General features: G+C 45.7%; 1 protein-coding gene across 1 annotated transcript in view; it reads right to left on the bottom strand.

The window, feature by feature from the left end:
- The window catches only part of myo16 (myosin XVI), a gene marked incomplete at both ends in the record, with an annotated part of 141,416 nt that overhangs the window by 51,407 nt on the left and 67,157 nt on the right, over positions 1–22,852 (bottom strand). Inside the window, 10 exon segments of the mRNA XM_080786028.1 lie at positions 452–527; positions 1,715–1,924; positions 3,689–3,844; positions 7,761–7,833; positions 9,700–9,841; positions 10,094–10,165; positions 11,821–11,938; positions 15,185–15,302; positions 18,731–18,878; positions 21,621–21,738. Of these exon segments, the coding sequence (XP_080642154.1) occupies positions 452–527; positions 1,715–1,924; positions 3,689–3,844; positions 7,761–7,833; positions 9,700–9,841; positions 10,094–10,165; positions 11,821–11,938; positions 15,185–15,302; positions 18,731–18,878; positions 21,621–21,738 (1,231 nt within the window).

The following is a 22,852-nucleotide window of genomic DNA, read 5'->3' as shown; positions in this document are numbered from 1 at the left end:
ATTATAGTGAAGATATAAGACAGGAAAGTGGGAGAGAGAGAGAGAGAGAGAGAAGGGGAGAGACGTGCAGCAAAGGTCGTCATGAACGGGAATCGAACATGCGACGCGCTGTCAGGCCAGAGCCCATTATATAATTATGTGGCATGCACCTGGACCACTAGGCCAGTGGGCGCCTACATAAACTTATTTTCTTTTTTACATTTTACTACATTCCAGTCTCAAGTGCATGGGAGGCTTATAATGCTTACCCTAGCCTGAATCTTTTTTCCTAATAATAAGCCTCCTAACTCCTAACCTTTTGTTTTTGTGTGGAAGTAGTATACTTGTGGGGACAATTGGAGCTCACAAGTATAGACGCGCACGCACGCACGCACACACACACACACACACACACACACACACACACACACACACACACACACACACACACACAGTGGATACCTGTACTTACACTTCATAGCAAACAGGAGGTTCTGAGGGAGCAAGTCCTTGTTCCTCGTGAGTGATCCCGTGAGGTCATATGAAACCTGTAGCATGAAGACAGAAAACATGGCTGTTGCATGTTGCTTCATCCAGCTATTATTGTATAGACGTTCGTCTTACGCAAACATTGAATGGAGAATTGACGTCATATTGTGGACGAGGAAATCAGTATTTTGTCGTTGCAGTAATACATTGGAGTACAGCAAAGATAGAAAAAGGAGCTTCGTTTTACCGATTTGGTCAAATCAGCAAATAACTCCAAACGTTATAGTTTAGAAATGAGCAACACTGCAGTCTAGAATGCAAAGAATCTAACTCGTGGAAAGTTGGAAACACACACACGCACGCACGCACGCACGCACACAGCGCATGGCCTGTCGTGCATTACAAAACATGCTTATTTTTCATGTGGACATTATTAAATGTTCTGTTCCATAGCGGCCATCTTGATTACCAGTGAAATAAACCACAAGGTCAATGAGGATTCACATCGAACAGGAACAGAACAGTCATTCTATTCCATTGTGCAGTAACTTCCAGAATTCCAAGGAGCTGTGACAGTGTGTGGGGACATCTAGTTTGACTAGAACTATGCCATTTAAAAACTCATACATTTTCAAAATACGTTGTGGCTTTTTTTGGGGTAGCTCTATTACAAAACATATATTTGAAAATAGCCAGATTTTTTTATACACGTTTATAAAACGTGTAAATCGAGTACTTTTTGACACCAATACTTTTACTCAAGTACATTTTTAACTCCGGACTTTTTTCACTTCTAAAACAGTGAATATAAATATTACAGTATCGATACTTTTACCATAACAAATGTGTCTACTTTTTCCGGGGTGCGCAGTCTGCGCACACTGGTCCGACATGGTGCTTGTTTTGCGAACGCAGTGATTGCGACCCAGTGAGCACTTACTATGAGACCTAGCAGATCATGTCTGTGTGTCTGTCTGTCCCGCTTTTGTGCCCATATATGGAGCTGAGTGATTACGTCACCATGACTCAGCCATAACCATATAAGGAGTCCCCAAAGCAGCTATACGTCCAAAACCCAAATATGTACGAGCTGCGTTCGCTTCCCGCGTTTGCGCGTCTTACTGGTAGTTAGGGTTAGGTTAGGATTTGGGGTACAGTGTGTCGGGGCTAATGACTGTCGGACTGTTAGTATGTCGTACAACGTACAGTATGCCTATAGTAGTACCCCTTTGCCAACAGAACCCACCTGTCCGGCGTAGTGGCTGACGGTGAAGGCCGGCCCCTGGTCTTTGGGCGGCGGGTTGCCGTTGCCGTCCTTGGTGCTGAGGGAGAGGCCGGCGTGGGCCAGCGCCGAGGAGGAGTCCAGCTGGGCCGACAGCCTCTTGTACATGGTCTGCTCCGCCGGCCGCAAGCTCTGGCTCTCCTCGTCCACCACGCACAGCAGGCCCTGTGGCTTCTGGACGGACGGACGGACGGGAGAGAAACATGGGAGAGACAAGTTACGGTTATAGTCTCCTAGGGTATAGGTCAGAGCCATCTAATAGAAGAATTACGATATAGAGAGGGGGGGGAAACCCAGCGCTCGAGCGCTGTTCATGCAGCCTGAACTGAGACAAGCTGGAGTTGGAAATGTATTGTTTTCAACGAGGGCGGCGCAAATAAGAGCTATTTTAAGCATGTGTGCAACGTGACAACTGTTTTAAAGCATTTCACAGTAACAACTAAAGTCTCTTTAATGTTTATGTTGTACTATTACTACAAAACAATCAAAAAAAATAAAGGGATTTAAGATCATAAAAGCTGGGCTGTTGCCCTGAGTCCAATGCATTTCTGCCTATACTTCCGGTCCAGGACTTGTCCCAGTTGGTTGTCACCATTCTCAATAGAAGTCTATGTAGGAGACAATGGGGCTTCAGATTGGACTGAAGCCCCATGAAGTGAACGCACTTTGCGTAACTCTGTCTATATCTGTGAGGTATACCCTCGCAAAAAACATGCAGTAATCCTTGTCTCTAGACTGCCTCCCCCTGGCCAGCCGGGGTGCCTGATGGAGGGGGAAAGGAACTGGTTGGAATAACTGTGTTTCTTCCACGCGCTATACGTCCAACCTGGGAAACTATACGTTTGCTCTGAAAGAACATAATATTCAAAGATTTGAGCCACATTTTCACCATAAAAACAAAATTAGCAGATCTACAAGCTCATAAGTGCGGCACAGAGTGCCACGCTATGAGCTTGTAGATCTGCTATTTTTCAATAGCTATAACATCATGCTTAAAACACCAAAAGGGGTTCCCGCCCAGCACCCTAGAATGGGTTAAACATTTGAAACATTAGATTTTTTTTTCTTTTTTTTTTAAACAATTAAAATAAATGTGGGAATGCCAGGGTGTGAAACCGGTTAAGAGAAACGCATTCCGTTCGCGCTGTGCTTTGTCAGTAAGGCACACAGCTGCTGGACTGACATCTACTTCACCGTCAGGTCACGGCATCATCCTCTATCCTGTGTGTAAAAAAGGTATAATGCTGTTCTCTCGCACGGAGAGAGAGAGAGGCTCCTTTGTCTTCGACAAATTCACATGGAACTGCCCGACATCACACGGAACACGAGTGTTGTAGCGCTGCATGAACCGGTTGAACCCGACCGCGGCCCTGAGACATATTATCCACACGTTTTGTCCAGAGAGAGCTTTAAATGCGTGTGACGACGAGCTCAGTGTCGGAAGGTATAAATCGTATTCCTTATTCCAGTAAAGAAGTAATAATATAACTAATTACTTTACATTTGTTACTATTTTCCTAAAGTATAACTCGTTACTTGCCTTGGTGGTACTGTGGGTTTGGAGTGTTCATGAATGGTATAGACTGGGTTAGGATTGAGTCAGGGGGGTCACCAACATGTCAAATGTGTCCGTGGCAACATTTTAGATTTTCAGTTTTTACACACATTAAGATGTTCTTATTTCGACCATAACACCCACTTAGTGAATGTCAAGTCTACAGGTTTTCTTCAGAATATGTACGACAATTACTATGACTCTATGGCACATTAGGAGTCCAACTAGTACTAGTGGTTCTCAAATGTTTTATTTATTAAGACCCCCTTAACTCTGAGAGTGTTCAAATGGAACCACATGTACCGTTAGCTGATCTACAAGCTCTCAACGTGTCGCAGTGCGACGCGCCGTGAGCTTGTAGATCTGCTATTTTTGTCCTATACCTGGAGGAAGAAGTCCAGGACGGCGGGCTGGTTGCCGGGGGAGCGCTGCGGCGTCTCCATGGCGACGCCCTCCTGCAGACACTCGGCCTGCTCCTGCTGGAACAGCACCTCGGACACGTACTGCCTCAGCCGCTCGTTGGTCATGTTCACACACAGCTGGGAGGGACACGGACGCACGCACACAGGCAGACACAAACACACACGCACACAGACAGACACAAACACACACGCACACAGGCAGACACAAACACACACGCACACACACAGACAGACACAAACACACACGCACACAGGCAGACACAAACACACACGCACACAGACAGACACAAACACACACGCACGCACACAAACAGACACACCCACGCACACACACACACAGACAACCATGCACACATGTGCACACACACACACACACACACACACACACACACACACACACACACTTTAATGAACACATCACCCCATAAATACACAGTTGGAAGCACATAGCATGGTATACCGCAAGAGACACATGCGGCTAAATGTTTTGAAAGCGCGAACTCACACACACGCGTACACACAGATGTCCTGCTGTGACACATCGACAGTGAGGTATAAATGGAGCATTACTCAACAACACCACGACTCCTGTGATGGAATTGACCCCGATATTGGGTGGTGTTTACAGGGGACACCAGAGGCGCCCCCACACACACACACACAGTCCTCTCCGGGACCCCAAAAACACCTTCGACCACCAGTAAATCAGCCGATATGACGGCATCGAGGCCCGCCAAAATTAATTTTAGTCGACTAAAAAATCTTATGATATTTGGTCGACTAAAACTAGAACATTCCAGGTGACTAAAATGTGACTAAAACTAAATGAAAACTCTTCAAGAGACTATGACTAAAACGAAATGAAAACTCTTCAAGAGACAATGACTAAAACTAAAATAGAAATTTGCTGTCAAAAACAACCAAAACTGACTCAGAGCCATGTTTTTCTAGCGGTGTGGACAGAGGCGGAGCTAATCCCTTATTTCCGTCTATTCTCTGCCTCCTGGCTTTGTGGAGTCCATTAAAAGGCGATAGTCCCAGCAGGTGGTTGATTGAGTTAGCTCATTAACCCAATTAGACCCGAGAACGATTCTACAAAATGTCTGTCAAAGTCATGACAGTTTTCAGAAAAACCTTCTATGCCAGTGGTGGTCAACCTTTTTCACGTCAAGGACCCCCAGAATTATCTGTATGTGGCCGTGGACCCCCCGTGTGGAAATATGTAGTTCCAGTATCTCCCCCAGAAGCAAAGATTTGAGTTAAAAAACGTTCGCTCTGAAAGAATATACATTCAAAGATTTGCAAAATAGCAGACCTACAAGCTCGTAGCCACTCAGTGGCACGCTATATGAGCTTGTAGATCTGCTATTTTTCAATAGCTATAACATAACGGTTAAAAAAACACTGAAAGGGGGTTCCCGTTCAGAATGGATTAAGAAAGAGCTGAGCAGGTACAACAGTCCCAGCAAACACAGCTCTAATTAACAAGACTGGGCTACGCTAATGACCCGCTGATCAACGCTGCTTGTGTACAGTACTCGCGTCGTGTGTGTGTATGTGTGTGTGTGTGTGTGTGTGTGTGTGTGTGTGTGCGCTCGCACGCCTGTGTGTGTGTGCGTGTGTATTAGCATGTCAGAGCAGAGTTGTTTGTCACCAGCACTACTGTAAGTGATCGTGGTGTTTGTTTATCTGGCGCTAAGCCCAGCCCTTCCCCTCCTCCGCTGTGTAACGAGGGTGATTACGGCAGGTTGTCATTAACAGGCAGCGCTCATCAGCGATGAAGAACTCACAGCTGAGTAGAGAGAGAGAGAGAGAGAGAGAGAGAGAGAGAGAGAGAGAGAGAGGAGAGTGCAAAAGGATTGGAAGGATTATGGAAGAAAGGCAAAGGCTCGCAACTCACTTTTGTGTTTATTCACCATCACAGCAGGCAAGGACATGCAACGTTTCGACCGGTATTGGTCTTTTTCAAATGACTTGAAAAAGGCCAATATACCCGGTCGAAACGTTGTATGTCCTAGTGCCTGCTGTGATGGTGAATACATACTTGGGGAGCATTACAAAAGTGAGCAGCGAGTCCTTTTGCCTTTTCTTCATGTATGTCTGTATATAGTTTAACAGCTTGGCTCAGCACCAAGATCGGAGAATTGTAGCGCTGTTCTATTTTATTCTGGAAAAGGATTATGGAAGAGACATTTTATGATAACTTGTGGCCAAAGCCGTGAGTTAAGATAATTATGCTAGCCACCACCCCCACCCCCACCCCTCCCCTTCCCCTCCACTGCTTGCAGTTGCACTTTCTACAGCGACCTTGGAAAGGTCACTCGATTCCTCCTTTCTGCCAGGATTAGAGAAACATCCTGGTCACGAACAAAGCCGAGTGACATCTTTGCGGCACCACACCAGACACATGCAGGAGGCCAAGACACAAGACGCAGGAAAGCGTGTGTGCACGGCCGCACGCACACACGCACGCACACTAATAAGAGCTGAGAAGAGCCTTGGCTTGTCTCAGGGGGACCGTAGGTATAAGCTGCGAGCAGTTGGGAGTAAGCACTTATCACCTTGATTTACACCCCCCACAGATCGCATATGGCAAAACGAACCAACGTTTCAAACGAGCGCGCGCTCACACACACACACACACACACACACACACACACACACACACACACACACACACACACACACACACACACACACACACACACACACACACACACACACACACACACACACACACACACACACACACACACACACACACACACACACACGTGCGCTCGCGCGTGTGCGTGCGTTGGGAGTGGGTTTGGTGAGCGTGTGGCAGATTTATAGCCCCATAGCAAAGGAGCAACACAGAGTTGAACATAATGTAACCTCTGCTATGAAGAGTTCAACCAAGGAAATCACACCCGTCACAAATCACTAGGCATGCTGGGAATGGACACAAACATCGCGCACGCACGCACGCGCACGCGCACACACAAACACACACACACACACACACACACACACTTTCACTCCTATACATTTGTATGTTTTACATTCATGTATTTCTTAATTAATATTTTTTAACGTTTGAAACGTTTCAAAAGGATCGTTTTGAAAAAATCTTGAAAAAAAGGTGGATATAAAAAAAATGGATTCTCGTCTCGTCGACTCCCCAAAAATGGGTCCCCACAAACTCATCGTTTTGGGAGCGACCCGCTCCAGCGCGGTGGCACAGAGACGGCCATTGTTGGCACAACGGAGGAGGGTTCATGCGAGGACAGGGTGGGGGGGGACGACACACACATCACGCCACAAGCGAGCCGTTACACACCTCACTTCATTCATTACAATTACACACAAGAATGTTAAGGCCAGGCGAGATGCTGCAGCGCCGCTCCATACACTCTTTAACAGCTTGATTGTGTTTCAGTCGGGTGACGGCCTCACATAGCCACGCATATACTAATCTGAAAAACATTTTCAGCGTAGCACACAACAGGACGACGGCCTTGTGGCTCTGTGTGGCCTTCTGTTCCCCGATTATCCCGTGTTCTCGTTATGAAAACACAACAGAGACTGTATGATAGAACCGATGTACCGCGTATAGTGTTTATTTTGGGCAAAAAGTGCATTATTATTGGCTATTATTCCCCTACCATAAGCCCTCAATGAATTGAATTGCATTGCGTTTAATTGAATGGGGCATTGGGGTGTTGTGCTAATTCGCTTATTTACGTCGCTCAAAAATCTAAATTTCGATGGAAATAAGCGAATTAGCACAAAAACCCAACCCCATTGAGGGCTTATATTATATTATACTTGTATACATAGATCGGCTCGTAGAACCATTTTTAAATGTTTTTCAAAAATAGTATAATATGGTTAATATGTTTAGGAATAAGGTGGTATGGCGGCGTGCAAAGATGTACAGTACTTTGTCGTATGTGAAAATACCAGACACGTTATTTCTTCAACAAATAGCTGGTCTTACAAGATCGAGCTACAACATTTACAACAGGCGTTCAACTGTTCAAATGCGCACCTGCTCAAATCCGTTCCTCTGGAATTCTTCAAATCCAAAGATGTCCAGGATGCCGATCTCAAAGGCAGGGTCACTGTGAAGGGAAGCAAGGAGTTACAGGGTTAAGAAAGATGACAGACAAGACAGACAGACAGACAGACAGACAGACAGACAGACAGACAGACAGCATACAGTAACAGCTAAACAAACTATTGTTGTTGTTGTGACCAAAACGGAAACTTTAACTTGGAATGTTAATTGAAATCATTTACATATTGACTGCAGTAAGCGTCCCATTATGACACTAAATGAATCTAAGTCCTTGTTTTGTGCAACAACAGGCAGCACAACCTAGAACTGGAGCGACATCTACTCTGAGGCCCTCTACAGGAAGGTACACAGGAGCACAGGTGACGAAGACTATGGAGTCAAACGAGGTGCCTATGAGGAAGAGGAGAAGCTGGACACTATCCTGGAGAAGAAGCCCCTTATTTAATATTCATTTTTTGTTTTGTTTTGGTTCACGACTCTTCACCTTTACCTTGTCCTTGTGTTTCTTTCTCACAGCAGCTGCTGCCGCTACACCCACATTTCCGAGCATATTATCATGCTACCTTATCTCACTCGAACGGGGGGGGGGTGTGTGCGGTAAAAAGGGCGTGCTATCCACAGTTCCACACACAACAGAGGCATTTATTGCATTCTGTGGTTTGCGTGCAGCAGAGGAGAAAACCCCACAAACATTCCTGAAGTCAGAGCTCCGCTTATCTGCATGCGATAAGACTCATTGGCATCAACAAGAAGACCCAAGGATCCACTGACCTCCACCTGGGAGTTTGTGCGCGTGCGTGCGTGCGCCGCACGTGTGTGTGTGTGTTTGTGTGCGTGCTTCTTCCATCTCAAACGAAAGTACAATCCTTATATTATTAACCTTGTGGTGTACGCGTGCACACACACACACACACACACACACACACACAATGTGCTCATGTGTGTATGACCTCCACATAAAAAACAGACAACGTCAATACTTTCCAGTCCCGACAATGACATCAACTCAGTCAGTGCCATGATGGCGCAACAATGTAAGCTATCCAAAACCCTCCCCAACTCTAAACTATTGTGTTATCTCTCTAGGTCGTCCTCCATCGTCGCTTCCAAGTCATTCCCCTCATGGCCAGCTCGTTGGTGCTGCTTTGCGCTCTCGCCGCGCGTCATTCTTCGAGTATACATCCACATTATGTTAATGTGGATGTTGGGATGATTAATTAATGGTGACCGGTGCTCCCGGCGTGTGTTGGTTGGTTCCCACAGCACACTCATTTGCTGGGGCTGGCAGCTCTTGTGGTGTCTTTGGCAGTGTCCTGCTTTTTAGTCTCGTTCTCCTGCGCTGGCTGCTATTTTCTGGCTCAGCCTTGGCATTCCCCTAATGCAGATTCTTCGCTGGCAAAACGTGTGTACTCTCGCTGATGTTTAACTCATTCTGAACGGGAACCCATTTTGGTGTTAGCATCATGTTATGCTTTTAGCTATTAAAAAATAGCAGATCTACAAGCTCGTAGCGCGCACCGAGTGGCGCGCTACGAGCTTGTAGGTCTGCTATTTTTGAAAAATCGAAGAACGACTGACATTTTTTAGAATCTGATCTCAGGTCAGAATGGGTTAATCAGACCAGTGTGTGTCCAGTGGAAACCTCGTATGAATCTGATCTCAGGTCAGAATGGGTTAAGTGCCGCAGACCGCACGCAACAATAGCACCCGTTCTCTAGAGACTTATACTGTTGTGTAGAGCTGAAAGTGATGACATATATATATATTCTACTTTATGGGCACTCCAGACTTCCAAGGAAACTTCATTGAGCTGAAAACAGCTACAGGCACAAAAATGTACATGCAAACGACGCATGCACGCGTGCACACACACACGTACACACACGCACACACACACACACACACCCACCCCATGGTGTCGTCCTGGCCCTGGAGGTACTCGTTGATGCTGTTGACCAGGTAGCTGAAGACGCGTCCGTAGAGGGCTTTGGCCAGCTGGTCCCTGTACTGCTCCGACATCTCCACCGTGTGGCGCCGCGTGATCACGTCACCTGGTTTACACACGGTGCACGGGAGAGACAGAGCCGGGGATGTTGGGTAATAATAATGATAATAATACCACGTGACTTTGACCGTATGTACACACGATGCCGAAGAAATGGCTGCTGATAGAGGGGAGAGGAGTTGCACTGCTCATCACACGGGTGTGATTTTTTTTTAATATATATATACAATCATTTGTTAAGTATGGCTATACTGTGTTTTTGGTGTTGTGGAGGGACAAGGGGCCAATATAAGGTTACCTTTGAAGTACTGAACATCAGAGGTTAGGGCGGAGCTGAGGTCATCGGAACACACCTGCAACATTCCAGCCACTGCAGAGAGAGACAGAGAGAGAGAGAGAGAGAGAGAGAGAGAGAGAGAGAGAGAGAGAGAGAGAGAGAGAGAGAGAGAGAGAGAGAGAGAGAGATGGGTGGCGCGTCAGAAAGAGAGACAGACACAGACAGCCAGAAAGAGAAAGATGGATGGGGAAAGAGAGAGAGAGAGAGAGGGGGATAGGGGGGGGGGGAGAGAGAGAGAGAGAGAGAGAGAGAGAGGTTGGGTGATAAATAAAGGCAAAAACACTGATTCATCTCGTGGCTATACATTGCGAATGGCATCAGTACACACTTGTGGAAAATCAGACTGACATAATCAGCGGGGACGATAACACGACCCCCCCCTCTCCCTCCCTCCTCCCCCTGTGTGACTCATTCACTCTGCCGGACCACAATGACACCATGCAGCCTGCATGAGTCCGCTCCTCACTGCGAGGAACCCAATCGCCTCGTCCCGTCAAAGGGGTGACAGGAACCTATTCCCAGTCCCCTTTCTGTCGCTGCTGACGTCACTTATAGCCACGATGATGACGTCACACATCTCCCCCTGAGAACAGCATGCAGCAGCAGCCCCACTCTGGCACAACCCCCACCACCCCCCTCCCTTCTAACCTTCCCCTACGCTGGTGTCATTTTGTTTACCGTCTCGCTGAGGTCAGAGGTCACAGGAACACATGTGTTCAAGTTACATAATGAGAAAGTGCGTGTGTCGGGGTGAGGGAGAACAACACTGGTCTCCACGCAGAAAAGTGTCAGTGTGTATAATGTGTGGAAGAAGTGCACGTGCGTTTGTGTCTGTGTTATACGTAGAACAGTGACATGGTTGAGAGTGCACCACGGTTACACGTTTTGACAGTAAAAGAAAGGCTTACCAAACAGCTGCCCCCCCACACCCCCTTGTGCCACCGCCAGGGGGTCACCAACATGTCCATACACGGACATGGCCTATTATAGCGCCACCAGGAGGCCACAACCTGACGTGCCCTGCCCTGGTGGAGGACCTGTGCCCCCGAGGGGCACTTTATCTAGTTTATTATGACACTATATGGCACATTATTATGAGTCCAACTAGTAGTCTAGTGGTTCTCAAATGTTTTATTTGCAAAGACCCCCCTCTCAGTTGCCTCAGAGGAAACACAGACGTTTTTATTTCCAGGGAGAACAAAAAAAAAGTCTGGGGCCGTCGAGTCCACTTCAATTCGGCATAGAGTAGCGCAAACGTCGCTCACTCTCTCCACCTTTGTTAAATTGACGCACACACACACACTCCTCCCTCTCTCTGTCGCTCTAATTAATTAGTCTCATGTCGCGCAGCTGTGCCTATAGTTTCTCCCAGCGGATCCTGCCGGGAGCTGCCTATATATGCCATAGAAAGCATGGAGTTCCAGTCTACACTCTCAGAGTTACAGACCTGTTATGGTCATTCATCAGGGCTATATCTATTCACGTGTTTCTGGTAATATTCTTTGCCCACTCATGTTGTATGTCCGTGGCAAAAATGAAACGTCGACAAACATGTCCACCACCACAAGCCAACATGGCGACGATGACCGCCAGGCCGCCCCGCCAGCACCCCCATCCACCTCCCCACCCCACCCCTCCCCACCCCACACACTGGTCACTATCCTTGTGGGTGGGCGGTGCATGCTGACCTCGCTCCAGCAGTTGCAGGTCGGAGGGGAAGGCCGTGTCGGCATCCGTCAGCGCCGCGAAGCGCAGGTCGCCCACGTGGAGCACGGTGGCCAGCAGCGTGAACACAGACTCCACCTCCTGGGTGGGGGTGGGAGAGAGACAGAGAGAGAGAGAGACCGAGAGAGAGAGAGAGAGAGAGAGAGAGAGAGAGAGAGAGAGGTGTCAATGGCATCGATCAATGGCAAGATCCTGAGACGTGTGTGGGGGCAAAAGCTGTTTATAGAAGGGGCTAACGGCCCTTAAAAATCACACCTGTGTGTGTGTGTGTGTGTGTGTGGCTGGCTGGGTGCGTCTGAGCACCAAAACAGCATGGTTGTTTTTCACCACCTGTGCGCAACCTAACACACACACACACAAACACACACACGCACGTATTAACTGTAGGGATTTCGGGTGTGCACGTACAGTACAGTGACAGTACAGGGTACAGTAGAGGGACCCCCAACACGGTAACCATTTCTAGAGCCCCTCAAAAATAGACGTGAAAAAAAAAAAACACTTCACAATTATTCGATGAATCGAAAAGAGTAATATAATCACTAAGAAGATAAGTCGATGGCTGCCTGCATGCTCTCTTCCTTCCACTCAGCCCTTGTTTACCCCACGTCTTCTCTTCCCTCCCCTCCCCTCCCCTCCTCTGCCCTCCCCTCCCCTCCCCTCCCTGTCCTTGAGTAGAGGACGCTTAATGGAATCCCCCATTACCCATTACCCAGACCCGCTGACTCTCTCTACGAGGGGGATGTTTGAGTTGGTGTGCAAACGTGTGGAGAATTTACGCCCATGTGTGTGTAGTGTACCACATGCATGTTTGCGTGTGTGTGTGTGTGTGTGTGTGTGCGCGTTGCGAGGGCCCCCCCACAAGTACAGTAGTAGAAAGAGACTATTTCACTGGTCCTCCTCAGTCACGAGAGCAAATGGCTGTCGGGGGCTTATAGGTGTCGTAAAACGCTGAAACTTCTAAAAATGGCATTAACGAAATCACCGCGTCCTAAAACGTTAGTGTCCTCTCAAGTGCGTGTGTGCGTGCGTGAGCTCCGAGGGCAGGATATTGGAGCTGATATCTGGGAGATAAACACATGCATTAGTCTCTGTCTGACACTCTATACAGAGAGAGAGAGAGAGAGAACAACCCCTCCCTCCTCCGTCCACCAGACCTGAGGAGGGGGAGGAGCAGAAAGGGAGCGAGGGGACAGAGAGAGAGAGAGAGAGAGAGAGAGAGAGAGAGAGAGAGAGAGAGAGAGAGAGAGAGAGAGAAGGGAGCGATACTGTATAGGGAGCGTTAATGACAATTGACCTTTGGGTCTGGGCTGGGGCTCCTTTCCCCCCGATGAGAGCTTAGACAGAGATCAATGGGTGGTCTATGACTCCCACCTCCATGCACCCCTCCAGCCTCCTCCTCCTCCTCTCCTCTCCTCTCCTCCCTGTCCGCTAAAGACACTGGTTGCCCTCTCGCAATGTGTGGCTCTCTCTCTCTCTCTCTCTAAAACCAGCGTTTCCAAAGCCATATGGATCCATGACCCATTTTTGGCCTGCAGAAAGACCCACTTTATGGGCAGCAACTCGCGAGTAAAATGTCAGTTATTTTTTAACCTTTCCTACAATTCAATAAATAAACATATATATATCACCTTTTTCATTTTATATATCTAATAGAAATAGAACGAGGGGTGCTCTTATAATCATATACATCACATTCCGTGCATGCTCAGCCAATCAAATCGTCACATTATTCAGTTCAGTTCAGTTTTTATTATGTGCTCATATACACACACACAAACTCGCAGAATGGAAGGCTATTGAAATAGGGCTCAAGACGGGAACCCCTTTTGGTGGTGTTTTAACTAAGCATTATGTTATACTTTAGCTATTGAAAAATAGCAGATCTACAAGCTCGTAGGTCTGCTATTTTTGAAAAACCCGTAAAAAATGCGGCACAAATCTTTGAATATATATTCTTTCAGAGAGAACGTTTTTTTTCCGACGTCAAGCCTAAATGGGTTTAAGAAGTGGTCCATTCGTTATGCATGTTTGTATACGTTAGGGTCCTGAGGAGGAGAGACACCACCACATTTCTGTTTTGGGGCCAGAAACGTTATTATAGTGAACTCCTCTATAAAACAGACAGTACCTGCGTCGTCCCTATCCCGTCAGGATAGAGTAGTCCCACCTCCCTACGACCCCCCCCCCCTCCCCCCCCTCCCTCCCCTCCCCTCCTGCGTGTCTATTGACTGTTGTTGGATTAAAAGGTGAGGTGGTGGTCACTCTTGCTCGCTGACAGATGCTGACTGGGAGAAGCCAAGAATAGAAACAGGCGATAACGCGCTCGGAACACACACACACACCTCTCTCTTTCTTTCTCTCTCTTTGCACATAATACGAGTGCAGAAGTGTGCGCATGCAGGACAGGCTGTACTTTACAACACACTCTACTACGGCGTGTACAATGCATGCTCCATGTGCACATGACACCGTCGTGTGCACTCGGTCACCCCCTCCTCCACAGTCAGGTGCAAATGGGCCCCGCTGTCCCCACAGTTATGGAACATTTCCACATGCTGTTCACGCATGGCTCCCGTACACGTGTCACTTGTGTACATTCGGAATAAACAATTGAAAGGTTCTGTTAAATGTGATATTTCTTTCGGTTATAACAGTTTAGTGTATAATAATAATTTTAAAAAAAAAGAAAGAAAGGTTAAAACTATATAGTTGGTACTATCCCGACCATGAAATGTTTTTATTTTTTTCAGTTTACTAAAGAGCTATACCCTGATTATTGAATAAACACTATTAGCCCAGTTCCCTATATGTTCAGCCATATGAGTTTGTAGGACGAAGACGAAGATTTTAAAAACTATATATTTTTGGAAACCTTATAGCCTAACGAATCAGACAATGTTTGTTGCCATTTTTTTCGAGGTCGGTATAGCAGCCACCTTGGATCTTTAAAAATGGCTACTTCCAAAAATGAATTTCTCATTATCTCGCCTCCTAGATGACCTAAAATCAAGATTGCAGTGGTTAAATCTAAAGTTGTGGGGGCAAGGAATCCAATGGAGCTGATTACATTCTATATGAGGCATGTATTGGTGGGTATTTCACATTTTTACATGATATATCATGTAAAAATGCAAAATACCCACCTTGGGTAACCCCCTTTTTTAGATTTCCCTGCTATAAAAGGTTCGCCACCAGAAATAATATCTATGAACCAGTAGGAACACAACCGATATGGACAACCCAGTAAACTTGCTGCTGGAAACCAAAATGGTAAAGTAAAAAAAATATGAATATAATATAATATATGTGATGTTATTGCAGTACCATTTTGTTGAAGCCCAGCGCTCTCATGGCATGTTTGAGGGCAGTGAGACGTTCCCTACTCTGGGTGGACGCTGTGGCGACTGGGGCGCTCTCTCCGGGACGAGTCCCACTCAGGTACCTGGGAGGGAGAGAGAGAGAGAGAGAGAGAGAGAGAGAGAGAGAGAGAGAATCATCTATTTTCACATTTATTTGTTTTAAAATAATAACTGTTTTGGGCATACAAGGTTTCCACCCGTCACCCACGATTATGTATCCGGTGGAAGAAAGAAAAAAGAAAAAAAAAAGGAGGACAGGCGCACCTGTCAAAAAGCACATCTCATCTCACACCATGTGTCTCCGGTGGAGAATTTACGGGCATTGCCTTGGAGCCGAGAGAGACAAAGTCAACAGGTTTTATGACATACTGTATGTCACATTCATCCACCAGCATTAAAGGGGGAACTGTGGTGGCGTATAAGTGGCGAGGCTGGTAGAGAGAGAGAGAGAGAGAGAGAGAGAGAGAGAGAGAGAGAGAGAGAGAGAGAGAAAAAGATAGTAAAGAGAGCTAGGACACACACTTTTTTGTGACGGGGCGCTGTCGACGCAACCGAGGACAGGCGGGGTCGCGGGGTCGCACCTCGTGAGGGTAACCGGAGAACTCGCCGGTATTCTGACTCGCCGCGGTTTAGTGCATTTTAGATTCACTTTTTCACCTTTATTTATTTAAATTGCATTGAATTGAATGAGAGAGAGAGAGAGAGAGATAGGATAGTTGTTTAGAGTTTACACTAGATGAAGTAGGAATGCTAAAGTTTAAACACCAAAGTATACCGAAACAATGTAATCCAATAGTAAACAATATCCTGAAATATCATTGGAATTCACATACTCACTTTTTTGAGTGGTGCGTACCACTCCAAGGAAATCTTTGTCCCTATGGGACTATATGGGACTATGTACCAATAGGGGGTGCTGTTGCACCACTCGCTTCAGACTGGTCTGATTTTTTTTTATCATTATAGCTGACCATTTAATTGCACAAACTTATTTGATCACTTTGGAAATGAACAACAACAACATCTGTGGGTTTGACGTACTATTTGAAGACGGCATGTCAGCATAACGATGAAGACATTGAAACTTGTTTCTCTCCACTTTTCCGCTGCGGCGAGTTGGTAAACCGGCGAGTTCTCCGGTATATTCCTGGCGAGCACGGAACACAAGCACGAGCCAGAAGTTCACCGACAGACACGACGCGCAGACAAGACGGGCGTCGGACACAGCTGTGTGTGTGTGTGCTCTGCAAAACACACCGACCGGCATCCGTGCATAATGTAACAGCACGCACGTACGTACGCACACACGCACGGCTGAATCTGACCTCGAAGGTTCAGTCTCATGTGTGAGTGTGTCCAAAATCTGCACGGTTAACATTCTCAGTGTTCATGATATAAAGAGTGTAAAAATTGACCCATTTTCTACGCTTTTACACTGGGGGTTACGGGAGAGTCCAATGCAATACGAGAGGATGTGATGTTTGGGTTGATAACCAGGTCGCGTTGGGTGAGGGACTTAAATAATCCCATTTACTCTGCATCAGCATTCTGCTTCACAGACTGGTTATATCATTAGCCACACACACACACACACACACACACACACACACACACACACACACACACACACACACACACACACACACACACACACACACACACACACACACACACACACACACACACACACACACACACACACACACACACACACACACACACACACTCTCTGAAGGTCAGCACCAGTGTCCTTATTAGTGGACAGACAATGACCAGATTGAAATGCATGAGAAAAATGTGTCCTCCTGTGCGTGTATGCATGCATGCGTGCGTGCGTGTGTGCGTGCATGCGTGCGTGCGTGCAATTAGATTCAATAGAGATGCTAGATTGGGACGAACCCCCAATAATTGCTTAAATTATACTTCACTGTACAGCATACTGGGAGCTTGTAGATCTGCTATCTTCTCTGCGGGGACACCGTCATACAGTATATGACGGAGTATTAATTAAGTAAGAGATAATAATCTGGCTAGGTTGGTCATTGTCGGGAGATGATTCACCGACAGGGAGATTCGCCTCGGCGGTTAAACTCCCTGAAGGTGAATTATCACCTAGCCAGATATTATCCCGCTTATTACATGGCTACCTACGTAATACATTGACACAAAACACAACAAAAAACAGTATTCCTTAAGTCTGGCCAGCTGCAAGGCTGCAGCACTTAACTGTCAGAAAACAAGGAAGTGAGTCGATCAAATGGAATCCATTTCCGGGTCCTGCTTAGTCTATTTCTCGCTCAAATGTTTTCAAAAACATTTCTGAGAGCAATGTTTAGCTGTAAATGACATTGTGTGTCACTAGTGTGTGCGTGTGTTTACACGGCTGTCACGTTGGAAACGGCAGTGAATCAAACGGGCGCAGCCGCGCAGCTGGTGCTCAGAGGGGTTTGATTAGGCAGAGAGGTCTGTTATATCAGCACATAACTCACCGCTGAATTCAGCGATTGACCAATCAGAATCAAGCATTCAACCAAGCCATGTGATAAGACATGATATCACGCTTAAGGGCGGTCCATATGAAGAGCGATAACTAGAACCCCACGACACCACGGTGCCATCATCCCTACTGATGGGCAATAACAACCTCAATACGTTCAACGTCACGCCCTTTCAATTCTGACCGAATTTGATTGGTTTCCATCATTCATGAAATTGCTCTGAAAGTATACCGATTCTGTCTCTCTCTCTCTCTCTCTCTCTCTCTCTCTCTCTCTCTCTCCAATTCAATTCAAATATACCTTATTGGCATGACAAGCATTCTTATATTGCCAAAGCATTACATACAGTGTATGAAACAAAATAATAAATTATACATAATCAGAACAAATAATATAAACAAGACAAGGAAAAACGTTTTTTGTCTCACCCAATTTATCTCTGAATATGCAAAAACATTATAATAATAAAGAAAGACACTGCAATCGACTCGAGTGGACTCGTATCCACTTTTCTTTCTTTTTTCCTGTGTCTGAAGAGAAGAGTGCTGCAAACTGAAAGTGGAGTGGTTAAGTAATCAATTTGCAGGTGTGGGGTTGCCATGGCAATCAATTGGCTGAGGCTGGAAATTGCACAGGTGAGGGGACTTTGGCTCATTAGGCCCATGACCAGAGCCTTTTGTGGTGGTTCTGGAGACTGACTCGATACCGGGCACTGCACTCCCTGCGGCTGCAGGCTTTAGTTCCGACATACTATTGATCCGAAACCTCAATCCTAACCTAACCCTAACCGCAAGCACGGGAGCAGCGCATGTCGGACCATCGCTTTTTCGCATCGCATCGCATGTCCCCCCCGCTTCGGATATTCGGTGTGTCGGAAAAGCGTGCGCACCCCCTGCCTGAAGTCGGTGGGGCGAACGGTTCCCGAGTTACGTGCATTACACACACACACACACACACACACGCACGTGGACAGAGACGTGGTGCATTTTGGCTCTGGTTCCGGTATGGCCTACCTGTGAGCGAGGACGTTGTTGAGGTAGAGAGCGCTCTTCTCCTCGGGCGACATGCCCTCCGCCATCAGATAGAAGACGTTGAAGCTCTGCTGGTGAGGCGGCGGGCCGAGCAGGCGAGACTTCTCCAGCATGTAGGTGTAGATACGTGCTGAGAACCACAGAGGAGCACATGGAGGAGGTCACATGTAGAGAGAGAGAGCAGTGTTGTTGGCAGCAAAAAAAAATTATTTTAGTTTTAGTCATGGTCTCTTGAATAGTTTTCATTTTGGTTTTAGTCACATTTTTAGTCACCTGGAATGATTTAGTGTTCGAGTCTAGTTTTAGTCGACTAAATATATAAGATTTTTAGTCGATTTAGTCGACTGAAATGTGTTTTGGCGGGCCTCGATGCCGTCGTAATGACTGATTTTACACTTGCTGAAAAATAGCCGATCTACAAGCTCACACTGCATCGCAGCACAACGCGTTGTGAGCTTGTAGATCAGCTATTTCCAGCATGCAACCAAGTGTAAAATGACTTATCTCTTGTCCACTAGTCCCTTCCTAACATTTTAGTCTAGTTTTTATTTGTTGACGAAATTGTCAGTACCGGTATATTTAGTCTAGTTTCCATTTAGTTTTCGTCAGTGGAAAAAGGGTAGTCGACATCTTAGTTTTAGTCGACAAAATCAACACTGGAGCACAGGAGAGGTCACATACAGTAGAGAGAGAGAGAGGCGGGGTCAAACGGTTACTATCAGCCGTCATGATCTATACCGCCTCGACGCGGAGAATATTTCAATCCACCGTCGAGGTCATCCGAGGTGAGCGCCATCATGATGGGGAATATAGAGCAAAACAAGGACAGCCGTGCTCAGAGATAAGAGATGGAGCTTTACTGCCCCCTCTTGGCAACGTGGGATAAGTGCATATGAATGCCAAGCTGTCTATCTATGACTATGTATGATTCTATTTATAATTTGTTATACCGTTTGTTGGATATGGGTTCTTGTAAAAAATAGTGCTGCTCCAATTGGGTATTATATGATTTATGTAGGCCTAACTTTCTTGTGAAAATAATATAATCCTTACTAAGAACTTGGAATAATATAATTTCAATAATTTCAGGTAATTCTGAGGTATATACTTAATGTTAATGCGGGTTAGCTTTCCATTTGCATTGCACCTTTATTTTCACAGTCAGCACAGGCTCACTTCCCACATTTGGGGTGTAAAATGTTTCAGCGAAAACAGGGAAATCATGAGTGTGTTAAGAGTCCCAATTCTAAATAGCTTGATCTACAAGGCAGCTCACAACATGTTGCGTTTTAAACGCATTGTGAGCTTGTCTGCAATCTTCATCAAAGAGATTTTGTGTAGAGGCAAAAAGGGAGGGGCGCTCCACCCAAAAAAAGTACATAGGCTACAGTAGGTTTTAAGTGACTAAGATGGATACAAAGAACGTATTCCAAATTTGCTGAGATATTAGGTTAGCTCCAAGAATAAAACAATTAGAAGTCAAGCATATCTATCTAATAACGTTGGGAGTCGTCTGTCCGTCCGTACCTTGGCCCCCCGATTCATCAGGCAATGTACGCTGATATTTTGAGCGTACCAAGACCATTCCCAGTTAGGTGTGGAATTCATCATAATGTTTTGCCCCGTGACTTCTTTGAGCACATTCAGCGTAAATGCATTTATCATGCTTGAGTCTTCGTGCTGAATCAATTAGCAGTCCCAGACCTCAAATAGAACATGTAGGCTATGTGCACAACATTGGTCAACAGATTAAAAAAATAAGTATAGCCTATAGCCGAAATCGATGTATTGCGCAGCTTGCGCTTGTATGCATATTCTATAGTTCACATGGCGGTCTGACAGACTGACGAAGTCCACATTAATGAATGGCACCGCCGTGTGTTCACTCAGTCAAAGATTTAAGCCAGCTCTCCAACGCTCTCCTCCAAAGGTATATAAGATCATGCCTTAATGTCAGATTTTTGCCACGTAAGCAAGGTACATAATCATAACCTCCATTTAACCCATTCTGACCTGAGATCAGATTCACATACGAGGTTTCCACTGGACACACACTGGTCTGATTAACCCATTCTGACCTGAGATCAGATTCTAAAAATGTCAGTCGTTCTTCGATTTTTCAAAAATAGCAGACCTACAAGCTCGTAGCGCGCCACTCGGTGGCGCGCTATGAGCTTGTAGATCTGCTATTTTTCAATAGCTAAAGCATAACGTAACACATTAGACATTATGGCAGGGTTTGCTTTAGTTCTTGTATAGTGGAATAATATAGCTATATTTGACCCGTGCCTCGCCGTCTATTAGGAGATCAGTGTTGTTTATGGCAGCAAAATTTTATTTTAGTTTTAGTCTTTTTGAATAGTTTTCATTTAGTCACATTTTACTAGTCACCTGGAAGGTTTTAGTGTTACTCTAGTTTTAGTCGACTAAATGTCATGCGATTTTAGTCGACTAAATCTATGATTGATTTAGTCGACTAAAATGTATTTTGGCAGGCCTTGGGTACCGTCGTAATGTCTGATTTTACACTTGCTGAAAATAGCCGATCTACTTGTAGATCGGCTATTTTCAGCATGCAACCAAGTGTAAAATGACTTATGCTGGATCTCTTGTCCACTAGTCCCTTCGTAACATTTTAGTCTAGTTTGTATTTGTTGACGAAATTGTCAGTACCGGTATATTTAGTCTAGTTTCCATTTAGTTTTCGTCAGTGGAAAAAGGTAGTCGACATCTTAGTTTTATTTCTTGACGAAATGATCGATACATTTAGTCTTAGTTTTAGTCATCATAGCTTAGTTCGACGAAATATTAGTATTAGTATTAGTCTTAGTATTAGTCGACGAAAACAAGAGGTGATGCGTGCAGGTTTTACCTCTCAGCAGTGTCCGTCTCTTCTCACAGTACTGCATGGTCAGAAGTTTGATGAAGCGACTGGAGTTGTTATTCCTCTGGGTCTTGGCGTGTCCGAAAGCCTCTAGGATGCAGTTCACCTGTAGAGGAGAAAGACAACAGACAATCACATATCTTTCAGTGTCTTGTACATCATTTACTATGAAAACCTGCATCTCCCGTCCGTCCGTCCGTCCGTCCGTCCGTCGCCCTAAAGGTTAAATATTGTATAGAATATAATTACGTATTCAAATATTTTAGACACAGAATCAAATGTTTAATGGCCATGGTTCACCAGGAACCTGGATGGCTTAAAATAATATTTCGTAAAAGTTTTCAGAAATCTCTATGGGGAAAAATGAATGGGTTTTCATTAATGAATGAATAAAAAAATAAATAATAATATATATCTGATATAATGATCCATACGTTTTACAGTCATGAGATATTAACCACCCTTCTCATAAGCTCACTGCTCTCCTGTGGAACGCAGGAATTTCTTAGCATTTTGCAAATTTTGAAATTAGTCACAAAAAGATAATTCAACACATGGCCATGAGTAAGAAACTTGTAACCTCCCCTATAACTGGAGCACTGCTGCAGTTCAACCGTTCACCACTAGATGCTGCTGTGGCTCTATTGTGTGTGGATAACAGGCATGGCTCCTGTCCCTGTGTGCTCTGTGAGTGAGCTGACCCAGATACTGACTGCATTAAGCATTACTTCATAAGAGCGAGGCACTTGTACACCCAAGCTACTGTACACGCTATTACCATGCCAGAGCTAGCAGCGGTTCTCAATCTATTTCATGTCAAGGATCGCCTAAATTATATTAATTAGCCTGCAGACCCCCCCCCCCCCCCCCCCCCCCCCCCCCATTTGAAAATATATGCCAAGGACCCCCCATAAGAGAAGGTTCTAGCAGTGATTTTCAACCATTTTAATTTCAAGGGCCCCCGGTTTGAACTGAATTAGGCTACGGTCCCCCATTTAATGGCATTTCTATCTCTGGGAGCCCCATTTATATTGTAAAATCAATGTTCATTTAACTCTGAGAGTGTACAAATTGAACCAAATGGACCCATTTGGGTCCATTACTCCGTTTGGTTCCATTTGTACACTCTAGGTTACAGACCCATAAGGGCCCATTTGGTTTAGCTGGGGACCCCCTGGAACTCCCTCAAGGACCCCTGGGGGTCTCCGGACCCCACTTTG

The sequence above is a fragment of the Protomyctophum bolini genome (assembly GCF_963924005.1).
Source record: "Protomyctophum bolini genome assembly, chromosome: 16".
NCBI lineage: Eukaryota > Metazoa > Chordata > Actinopteri > Myctophiformes > Myctophidae > Protomyctophum > Protomyctophum bolini.
Note: the sequence above shows the minus strand (reverse complement) of the source record. Positions and strands in the feature narration are given on the sequence as shown.